The sequence below is a fragment of the Sinocyclocheilus rhinocerous genome, unplaced genomic scaffold (genome assembly GCF_001515625.1).
Source record: "Sinocyclocheilus rhinocerous isolate Xijiao unplaced genomic scaffold, SAMN03320098_v1.1 scaffold1007, whole genome shotgun sequence".
NCBI lineage: Eukaryota > Metazoa > Chordata > Actinopteri > Cypriniformes > Cyprinidae > Sinocyclocheilus > Sinocyclocheilus rhinocerous.
In genome coordinates, this window is record NW_015631056.1 from 362,592 (window position 1) to 374,349 (window position 11,758).

The 11,758-nt window shown below is 36.3% G+C and overlaps 1 protein-coding gene across 1 annotated transcript in view; it reads left to right on the top strand.

Annotated features, from left to right (window-relative positions):
- Positions 1–11,758, top strand: part of tln2a (talin 2a) — a 53,058-nt gene that overhangs the window by 17,205 nt on the left and 24,095 nt on the right. The window contains exons 2-10 of the mRNA XM_016554131.1: positions 3,869–3,925; positions 7,021–7,187; positions 7,313–7,410; positions 8,281–8,410; positions 9,132–9,284; positions 10,082–10,224; positions 10,597–10,724; positions 10,982–11,045; positions 11,192–11,296. Of these exons, the coding sequence (XP_016409617.1) occupies positions 7,052–7,187; positions 7,313–7,410; positions 8,281–8,410; positions 9,132–9,284; positions 10,082–10,224; positions 10,597–10,724; positions 10,982–11,045; positions 11,192–11,296 (957 nt within the window). The 5' untranslated portion in view covers positions 3,869–3,925; positions 7,021–7,051. The remainder of the gene's footprint in view (positions 1–3,868; positions 3,926–7,020; positions 7,188–7,312; positions 7,411–8,280; positions 8,411–9,131; positions 9,285–10,081; positions 10,225–10,596; positions 10,725–10,981; positions 11,046–11,191; positions 11,297–11,758) is intronic.

Below are 11,758 nucleotides of genomic sequence, written 5' to 3' on the forward strand. Positions count from 1 at the left end.
CTACAGGAGGCTTTTGTTCACCCCCCGGCGTGTGAGACACTTTTTTTTTTTATGGATGGGCGCTTTTTATTTAACTCGTTTTGGACTGAAGCATGCAACACCTGCTGAGTGTCATGAAACGGCTTGAAAGATCAACGACAATTTTTAATATAACTCCGACTGGATTCGTCTGAAAGAAGAAAGTCATATACACCTAGGATGACTTGAGGGTAAGTAATTTATGGGCTAATTTTCATTTTTGGGTGAACTAACCCTTTAATCTAGCCTGGAAGCTTATTGAGTTTTGCTGATCAAGCAGGAATGATGCTTGTCTTTCAAGAGCCAGGCTTCCTAACTGCTAACAGCTAATGGTCTGTGACAACACAGATTTTCATTTCAATCAAGCCATTTAATCTAAGTCTTCTGAAGAGACATAATGGCTTTATATGACAGTCAGTGTTCATTTAGGCTTTTACTCCCATACCTAGATCACATCAAAAATGTTAAAAGAGAACCAGTGAGGTTTGTTCTTGCGCATATAGAAGTTTTTATTTCTGAAAGTTACAGTATGTTTTTTGAGTACATTGAACTCTTATCCCAAAAGATCAAGAACAATTTGATTTCTCATGATTCTTTAATGACCAATTTCTGTATTGTTCAATACATTATATACTTTAAATAGACTTTGCTTTAATGTAGGCTGAATATGGACTGAATGTTGTTCTAAATGAACGTGTCATCCTGCTTGAACATGCTGCATGTACAGGGGGTTGTTCATTCTGTCTTTCAGTAATGGTGAGTCATTGGGAAGCCGTCTGACTCACTGATGTGTTGCCAGCATGGTCATGTGAACTTCACCGCCTACATGCAAGTCAAGCCAGTGACGGCTAGGGCTGCACGATTAATTGAAAAAAAAATCATGATCTTGATTCATACATAAATGCGATCTCATTTCTAAATGACGGCGATTCACTTGCATGTATTTCCCTGCATTCAGATCACGCTGCATTCACGTGTTGGGGAACTGAGCGTGGCGATTACCTGTGTCTGTTCTTCTTCAGATCAAGTCATATATTAGTGAAAAAAAAATCAAAATATATATCAGCATTCTTTAGAGCATTTGCAGTATATTCGTAAGACAGACGTAAGTGCCGTTATGTACTGAAGCTTTGGAAACAAAAACCAACAGTTCAAAAACATAAATATAAAAGTGAAGAGAGTAGTGCTACATTTTGCCGCCTTCTCCTGCGCCGTTACTAAGCAACGGGGTAAACATCTGCTGGCTTGATGCCCACGGTTTGGACCCAAATAAAAATAATATGAACGCAGTCCAGCGGGGGGAGGGGGAGCAATCGAACTCGGGTTCGGACCAGGCAATCGAACAAAGTGTGAAAGCACCCTTAATGATGACTAGGGTTGCAAAAAGGTGGAACATTTCCAGTAAATTTCGGAAATATTCCAGAAATTTTGGAAACTTTCCAGGATTTTTTGGAATATATCAGGGATTTTTGGAAAGTTTCCGGAAATTTACCGGAAATTCTCCACCCCTTTGCAACCCTAATGATGACTAATTTATAAAGACAGTCCCTTGCTGCCACCTATGGCGTAACAATGTAACTGCACTGACTGACAGCCTTCACATAATGGGTTACAATTTTGTTCAGTTTAACATCAAGTATTGTATGCTTTTTAATAAGCCAAAGGATCCTCATATAGATAGTGTTTAATAAAAGCTCAATTTGTAAAGGCCTATTAAAATGTTCATTGTAAAATGAATATTTGTTTTGCTTATTTCTACATTAAAACAACAGCATTACTGTAAATAATACAACGATCTGTGGTATTTTTTTAAAGTGTAAAAAAATGTTAACAGTGCCAGTCAACAGAGAGCTTACATATCACTTGTATAAAAGGTAAATGATCGGGATCGATATCGGCCGATCATAATGTTATTTTTTGTATTAGTTATGTTTATTTATTATTGTTAACATTCTATTATTTATGTGTAACAGCTTACAGCTTTTAAGGTATTCACTTTAAGGTGTCTAAAATATCCAGCGCTTTATTATAACTGAAAGTCCTGTGTAGGCAGCATTTTTTACTTTTTTTTTTTTTGTTTGTTTACTTGAGTGCATTAAATGTTTTGGATGAAAAAAAATGAGAATCGTGTGAGAGAATAGTGCTCACAATTCCCATGGAGAAAAATAGTGATTCACATTTTAGCAAGAATCGTGCAGCCCTAGTGACGGCCATGTCTGCTGTTCATCACACAGGCCTTTCCGAACATCATACTTTAACAGTGACTAATTTTTTTCCTCTATCCATCTCTCCTTCAACTTATAACTTATTTTCCAGAGTGCTCTTGGCAGAAAAAGGATGTCTGAATATTTGTAATTGTGATTTAATTAAAATGGCCACTGTACTACTTTTTCTGTGTTTTATTATGGTGCTATGAGTATGATGGTGATTTATTATCTTCCTTTTGTGATTTTAATTTTAATTCAGAAGCTTGGCGTAAATGATGAAGAGCTCATTTTCTGTATACGTTTAAAGTTGTCTGGCAGAGTAGGTGCTAAATTTGATGAAGAACTTACTTTGAAAGAGTTTAAAAATGATTTTCTATGTAGTATGTGGAATAAATGCAATCTGAACTCATTAAATCTGCATTGTCATGTAACATACATTTGCTTTGTTTCCCTGCCATTCATGACTCCGCTCTTGTGACCTAATAGGACAGTAAAGTGTCCATCAGCTGTCCATTTCAGAATCTCTGTGGTAGTAGTAGGTCATCCAGGTACTTTTCAGCTACTGTTTTTCGAATACTGTGTATTCTGACATACTACTCCTTTGGTGTGCTGTTTTTTTTTGCTTGCTGTATAGTAGGGAAGCACAGTAGGCATATTTGAACGTGATGAAAAGGTAACACTGTTGTTGTTTGCATCACGTTTGTGAGTGATTAATCAGTGCAGAGTAAATGGTCTGTGCTGGACTCTTGTTGACCTCTGTAGTGGTTGAAAGGCAGCAGCTGCTGCGCAGATGTTCCTACCACTCACTGAGGTCACTTACCACACACACAACGCAACTCAATACAGCAGTAGCTCTATGACCCTCATCTGCTGTCTGGGATAGTCACACCAGTCTCATGGTGAAGTGTGTGTATAGTGGTTGATGACTTGTAGACAGTGTTCAGGGGAAAAAAAGTCATGACGTTCTTTCATATGCTGTTGTTTTCAGATTTACAGTAGAAGAGCTTGGTTCTTATCATCTGATTCTCAATATTTCTTCCTTCAGCTGCTATTTTTGTAAGATGCTGTAGTGTGTATGTGTTAAAGTGCTGTTGTAAGCTCTAACTTGATTTGCCTTCACCTTTAATTTCACCTTTTATTTAATAGGCTAATTTGGAAGTTTATTGTAAACGCTTGACTTTTAAGAGTGTTTATAGGCCTCTGGCCTTGAGTCAGCTCCACAGTCGTGAGATCGTTAGTAGATAGACCAGGGTTAATTACTGCGGCTTTAACTCATTCCTCATGAGGCTCTAACACACACACACACGCACACACACACATCACTGGTAGGATTTACATCTTAAATTAGCTGTTTTTTTTTTCTCAAACTTGCCCATCTGTGATATCTACCACCTAACATGGTTAATGGGATTGCATTTTTGGGTGAATAATCTGTCATTCATTGCTAAATTGATAATGTGTAGACTTCTCCTTTGGCAGTTGTGATGGAAAAAGAACTTAAAAGCTATTATGTGGATAAACCCTTTCGGGTTCAATTCAATATCCATTACTGTAGTTTCACTTGAATTGTTTTTTTTTTATTAGCATTTTGAAAGTTTCCTTGCTCCCTTATTTGCTTGTCCGATCATCACTGTTTCTTACAGTCTCCAAAGCTGTGAAGATCTGCAGTGCTTCAGAGTTGCATACGTCTCAAATTTACGGTAAGACCAAACCCCCTGTACCTCCTTCAACTTTGTATATGTATATGTCTGTCATTTTATAATTTAATGTAATTTGATGTAAGTTTGATTGGTCAAAGCATTTGATGCTAAGAAAATAAAGCTTGTTTTGTTGTGAAGCAGTGTAAATGTTAACTAAAACTAAAACTTGCAAATTAAAAAATTAATAGGTTAAAATAACAAATCCAAATATGTTTGTTGAAGTACTAAAATTACTAAAACTTAAATAAAAATGAATGCTGTATAGAAATATTTAGAAGCAAACTGATAAAAAAAAAAGTAGCAAAATGACTAAATGTGAAAATATAAAATAAAAGTTAATTCAAAAAAACAATAAATACTAAAATGTAGTGAAGAGGTACTAATAAGATCATTCATAATTTACAGGTTTAGCTAAGCTAAATTAAATATTTTATTTTGACTATTTGAAGAGTTCAGATGGTCAACTTGAAACTTTGTGGAGGGTGGAGTTTAGCAGTGTAATCATATTTCAATAGCCCACAGTTTCTATAGTAACACTAGTGACAGACAAGAGTCACGTCTACATGAGTGTATGACTGAGAGAATATAGCTGCTGAGTCTCACTGATATGAGGCTGTGGAAATATAAGGTTGTGTTAATTGACTGGCTGAATGCGTTTCATTACTGTAAGAACTTGAGTGAGTAATCAGACTTCAGTCGGTCTGCTAACCTGAATGCAGCATGTGATCCTGTTGAAGGTCTATAAATGGAAGGACATTCTCTGGAGTGTTATGATTTTCAGGCTCTCTAGAGTCACCGGTGGGCTGGTTGAGATAGCGTGTGTGGATCTATATGCTGGAAACATTGAATGCAGAAATCTGTGCTGTGCAAAAGCAAATAAATTGTTTGTGAAAAATTTACTGGACAAGTTGTGGCTGATCAGACAGGAACTTTAAGAACTTTGTGTTGTTCCAGGGCACTCAGCAACAAGGGCTGGTATATATTGGGTGTTATCGAATTGAGGTGTTGTATTTAAAGGTAAAGTGTGTAATTTCTGCAACACCAGATGGAATTGCATTAATGAAATTTGTTTCCAAACTGCTTTTCTGAAAACTGCTCCTCCACCTCACCACCACATCTTCCGTATTTTGCACATACGAATAGTCTGCCCCAAAACTGGTGGGTAACAGCAATAAAAATTGTTTTGGTATAAAGTTTTAAGAATAATTTCTGTTATGCATATGTTTTTCTTCAATCCTTTTCTGCATAGTGAAAAAAAATCATATTTTACGTGAGTTTTGAATATGAGGTAGCAGTCTGAATTTAATGTGGTTCGATAAAAAGGTTGTTTACTGAAAAATAATGGCAACACACATCTTTCTGTTTAATTGTCTCCTAGGGCTGCACACAAACAGTGTGACCAAAGTAGTCTTGATTCATAAGAAAATGATTCTAGTGAACCTTTTGTTTCAATGAATCTTTCTAAAATAGTCACAGACTTTAGCATTTGTGAGTTTGAAGCAGTCTGATGAATCCTTCACTTAGTGAACCGAATCATTTGATTCAGTGAACTCCAAGTTATTACTTCAGTGATATCTTGAAACAAAGCAAGTCTTTCTTTACTTAATATATGCATATCAGACATTTTGTCACGACTATTGCATCTCCAACAATGCTCTTCCTGATCTATATATGTCTGTCTTTGATGGCTCAAAGCTCTACAGCTTGTCCCTGACATACTGGGTCAGATCACACTGCCAAACTCATGCCCGTGTTTATTGTGCCAACTGTGCACAAGGACATCCTCAATCCCCACAGACACACATACAGACTAAAGATTAGCTAGATGCTAAGAGAAACTCTGACTTTAAGGTAATAATTCTGGTTCTTTATTGTTTATGGATGTCATGCTGATTTTGAAGTGGGGTTAAACGGTGTTATAATTATCTTTCTGTTCCAGCAAGGACTGTTTGAACCATGAAGTGAAACTGTATCCTCTGGCTAGTATTATGTTGTGTCTTTTTCCTTCGGTGTGTGTTTAAACTAGTCAGTGTTTCATTAATGTGCAGTTTGGATGGTGCTGAAAGAGTAAAGGCAGCTGACTGGGAGTTCAGGTGTTAACAGTAAAGACTGTGTGTGTGTGTGTGTGTGTGTGTGTGTGAGTGAGAGAGAGAGAGAGAGAGAGAGAGAGAGAGAGAAAGAAATGGACAGAATCCAGATATTTTCTAATAACACGCACAATGACAAACAGGAAAATTAATAAAAGAGACCGATTATACTATATGTGTATTAGAGGACCAAAACTAAAGTTGAAGCAAAATGTGCAAAAATGTGATTGTTAATGTTTGTCCTGATTTAATGATTAATGTAAGTATTTGTATCTCTCATTCACTACTTTTTTCCCCCAAATAATTTTTATTGTACTCTACCATCCAAAGTAAGGTTTGTTCTTTTTGTTTTTTTAAAGAAATTAATACTTATTTAGCAAGGGTGCATTACCTTCTAATAAATAAATAGTTTCTGGCACAAATAATTTCTTTTTCAAATAAATGCTCTTCTTTTGAATTTTGAATTTTCAATCATCAAAAAAAAAAATTCACAGATTCCTCGCAAATATTATGAGAAATGTGTAAGAAAGGTTTCTTGAGCACCAATGATTTCTGAAGGACCATGTGGTACTGAAGACATCACATGAATACATTTCATTTAAAACCATATTAAAATAGAAAACTGTTATTAGAAAATGTAAATATTTCACAATATTACTGTTTTTGCTGTATTTTTAAATCAACTAAAAGCAGCCTAGATGAGCATAAGAGACTTCTTTCAAAAACATTCAAATCTTACTGACGCCAAACTTTTGAACGGTAATGTTTATTTATTTATTTTTGTATTATTTAGTAAAGGAACACTTTGCTGACAATCAGTATCTGCAGTATCTTAATGAATCTGCATTAAGTAACACTGAAAATGGTTAACAATATTTGCATTTACATATTTTATGAGAGTGTTGATTAATCCTAAAATCAGTATCGTTCAAACGCGCACACATTCTCCCGCTTGCTGTCTTCAGTTCTCCATCTCTCTCATTGTCATTTCCCTCCTTCTCTCCACAGGTGCAGAGTCTGTAATAAATAAGCTGGCAGGATGGTGGTGCTGTCACTGAAGATCTGTGTGAGACAGTGTAATGTGGTGAAGACGATGCAGTTTGAGCCATCAACGGCTGTGTACGATGCATGCCGGGTCATCAGAGAGAGGGTTCCAGAAGCCCAGACAGGGCAAGGTGGGACACCTTACTTTCTGTGTTCTTTGTAGTATAGTAATGTTTACAGTGATTGCAAATCTGGTTGCTAAAGCTGTATAATTTTGCTAAATTCAAGTTCTAATACAGTGTCTGTTGTTTCTCAGCTTCAGAATATGGGCTGTTTCTATCAGATGAAGACCCCAGGAAAGGCATCTGGCTGGAAGGAGGCCGGACGCTGGACTATTACATGCTGAGAAATGGGGTAAAGCCTTTGATCTTCGGTCTCTCTCTATTTTACAAGCTCCTGTCAAATGTTCCGTGACATGTCTTTGCACTCTTGTCTTGTTTTGTGATGTGTCTTTGCCCACGTTTTTTATGCTGAAAGATGAGAAGAGGTCTTAACTCTGCTCTTGGTTATTTTTATAGTCTGAGTATGTGAGAGAGAGAGAGGAAAGGCTCCCCTTAGTGTCTACACTTACTGAGACAAGCTACAGTGCTGTGATTAAAGACATTTGTCACTGCAGCATGTGGTTTTTGTTTATATTTGTTTACACTTGTGAGTCTCTGTGCTTGTGCAGAGGAGTGTTGTATATAAAGACAAAGCCGAATGCTTGTTCCCAGGAAGAAATAAAGATTTGTGTGTGCAGGGTAAATTGAGATGTGTTAAATGAAAATTTCATCAGTAGTGTTTCATCTTTTGTTGATCAAAAGACCTCTTCTTCACCCTCATACACGTACACAGATGTTCATCTCTGTCTTATTTTGCATAAAAAAACTGCACAAACTGCTTCACATACGGATTCCATTTAATCTTTGTTTTGTAGGTAATTTCAGCCTTAGGTGTGTGGTCTATATTTATTTTTGTAAGCTTTTTACTTTAAAAACTAAGTCTTCCATGCACACTCAACCATTTATAGTCATTTTTTGCCTTTGTACTGCACAGATTAGATTTTATTTCTGCAGCTGGCTGAAAAGAAGACATGTTCAAATCCAAGACAATGTCAAAATGGCTATGATGCAGAATTTCATTCAGAACCAAAGCCTAAAACCTAAGCTTTCCTTAAACTTAACACTATTCGTTTGGTGCAGTCAGGAAATGCTGGTCAAGTCCCTCTGTCTCTCTCTCTCTCAGGACATACTGGAGTATAAGAAAAAACAGAGACCTCAGAAGATAAAAATGCTGGATGGAGCAGTGAAGACCATCATGGTGGATGATTCCAAAACTGTGGGAGAGCTGCTTGTCACCATCTGCAGTAGAATAGGTCAGTGATGCTCTTTTAATATCTGATATAACTTTGTCATATACAGTTACTTTCTCAGGTTCTTTTGAGGGGTATCCGTGGCAGTCCTGACTCACTTGGTTGCCATTGACACATTTAAAAAGAAAAAGAAAAAACCCTGTAAACTGTTAGTCTAGTGGTATAGTTTTTATTTGAAGTGCAAGGTGACCTGGATTCAAATCCCAATGGTTTGCGCATACCTGTAGGTGCATTTCCATTGGACTGACCAAATATAGACATGGGGACAGTTGCATAAACATAGACACTATGTTAACACTGTGTCTTACAAACTAGTTTGACCAACTAGCAGTTAGCCAAGGGGTAATCAGTCTTACTTTTTGGATTCACATTAGACCAATCTAGCTTTTTGTAACTGACTTAAAAAAGTTATGACCAGTCTTGAAGAAAACATTGGATGACTAAATTTTTAAGACTAGTCTAAGCAGTTTATGCAACACACCCATGGTTTCTGCCATTGCTTTTGAGATAAATACATTTTTCTCCATATACACTACCGTTCAAACATTTTGGGGCTTTTTTTCTTCAAAAGAAATAATACTTTTTTTATTCAGTAAGGATGCGTTAAACTGATCAGTAAAGACATTTATAATGATACCAAAACAAATTTTTTTCAAATAAATGCTGTTCTTCTGAACTTTCTATTCATCAAATAATCAGAAATTCTCATTACTTCTCTTTCCAGGAATCACAAACTATGAAGAGTACTCTCTCATTCAGGAGGTGGTGGAGGAGAAGAAAGATGAAGGGACTGGCACACTGAAGAAAGACAGAACTCTACTGAGGGAGGAGAGGAAGATGGAGAAGCTCAAAGCCAAACTGCACACAGATGATGAATGTAGGCAACACATCAGCCACCGCATGCAGATTGACACTGAATTGTTCTTCAGCTGTGGAACTGCTAAATGGGTCACAATAAGTCAATAAAGTTGAGGTTTAGAATTGTTTCAGGATTTATCTTTGCTTCCCGTCCCCCTTACTGTATTATTTATTATTTTCTTATTATTTTTGTGTCTAAGTACTTTATTATTTTATTATTTTGTGTAGGTTAATTTTGTTATATCTCCGACTCCTTCTGTATGCGTGCACATACACTAACATTCAAAAGTTTGGTGTCAGCAGGTTATTTATTTATTTATTTATTGATAGAAATTAACTTCTATCTAGCAAGGAGTGACAATGAAGACATTTAAAATGTAAAAAAAAATTCTATTGATCTTTTAAACTTTCTGTTCTTTAGGATCATGAAAAAATGTATCCTGGTTTCTACAAAACATTAGTAATAAAATGTTACTTGAGCACTAAATCAGCATTAGAGTGATTTCTGAAGGATCATGTGACACTGAAGACTGGAGTTAATGAATGCTTAAAATTCAGCTTTGCCATCACAGCAATAAATAACATTTTAAAATATACATTTACCTTTAAACTTAAATTGTAATAATAATAATTCACATTATTACTGTTTTACTGTTTTTTGATTAAATAAATGCAGCCTTGGTGAGCATAAAAGTCTTCTTTCAAAATCACTAAAAACAGCTGACTGACCCCAAACATTTCAAGGGTACTATATATTTTGTAAAGAAGATGGTAAACACAGTTTTACCATATAAAGAGTTTCTATTTCTCTCACAGTAAATTGGTTGGATCATGGACGTACATTTAGAGAACAGGGAGTCGAGGAAAGCGAAACTCTGCTGTTGAGACGAAAGTTTTTCTACTCCGATCAGAATGTGGACTCACGAGATCCTGTGCAGCTCAATCTGCTCTACGTACAGGTTTGGCTCACCTCTTGTCACTTATTACATTTTGGTGAATGCCACAATGAGCACTCAGCACCCCTGGCTTGGCTTCACATCCCTCCTACAGTGATATTACCCTAAATGATCTGTTTCCATGGTTTTTTACTTGCCGGTTCAATATAATGTATATAGATTGAAATGCTATAAATCTCTTATTGACATATGGCTCTAAAAGCCTCTTTGAGTGGTGCACTGCATGCTGTTATACACATCGTATTGATCTGCAAAGTAGTGTAGTCCCTGTTACCTCCTTCTGTAAGGGCCTTACTTGCTGATCTGGATCAGTTCTGCTGTGTGATTTCCAAAGGCTTTGATAATGGATGTGTCTACCTGCATTTGTCTCCCCAGGCGCGTGACGACATTCTGAATGGTTCTCATCCCGTGTCGTTTGACAAGGCTTGTGAATTTGGTGGAATTCAAGCACAGATCCAGTTCGGGCCTCATATAGAACATAAACACAAATCTGGATTTCTGGAGTAAGACCACATCCTAATACTTTCAGTTATAGTACACGGTGTTTACTGCCTCTCTGCTTCATATTGCTGAGAAATGATGTGTAAAATCCACATGTTGTAATGAGTATATGGTCCATTTAGTTAATGGGCTTAACAAACTCAAATGAAAAGTGCATAGATGCATTTGAATACTTTGTGTATCATATAACTCTAATGCCTGTTTGCATTTCAGTGTATTGTCACTAATCTGCATGCTTTGTGCATGTCATTTCGTTCAGCTTGAAGGAATTTCTGCCTAAGGAATACATCAAACAGAGAGGTGCAGAGAAGAAGATCTTTCAGGTGGGTCAGTTTATCCTGCACTTTGTTAATAAATGCATTTTCATTTTATACACGGTTGTCTGTTTATTAAACTTCACTATTTGTAAGCAAAGATGTATGAGATAAATTAATTGGTAAGATGAGTTAACGCTTTATGAATTTTACAGGAACATAAGGCTTGTGGTGAAATGACAGAGATTGAAGCCAAAGTGAAGTATGTGAAGCTTGCGAGATCCCTCAGAACATATGGAGTGTCTTTCTTCTTGGTGAAGGTAAAGTGTATGTGTGTTTGTGTGCTGTACTTGGATATACCTGTATAAGCTATGTTTGTTACAGTGGAGTTTCCTGACTTTTTAGACTAGGGTAGATAATAATAAAAAAAATTTACTTATAAAAATTGTTACATGTCAGTGCAGTTTATTCACTTCACTTTTGTGTGTTTTTGTTTTTTGGTTTGGTTTTGGCCTTTAGGTATAACCAAAAATTGACACTGTTTTCTGCTTTGATTCCCTCTGCAAGAAAAGTATTAAAGATCCTACCCCTGAGTTGATTAGAATATTAAAGGGGTCATATGATGTTACTAAAAAGAACATTATTTTGTGTATTTGGTGTAATGAAATGTGTTTATGCGGTTTAAGGTTAAAAAAACACATTATTTTCCACATACTGTACATTGTTGTTTCTCCTCTATGCCCCGCCTTTCTGAAACGCGTCGATTTTTACAAAGCTCATCG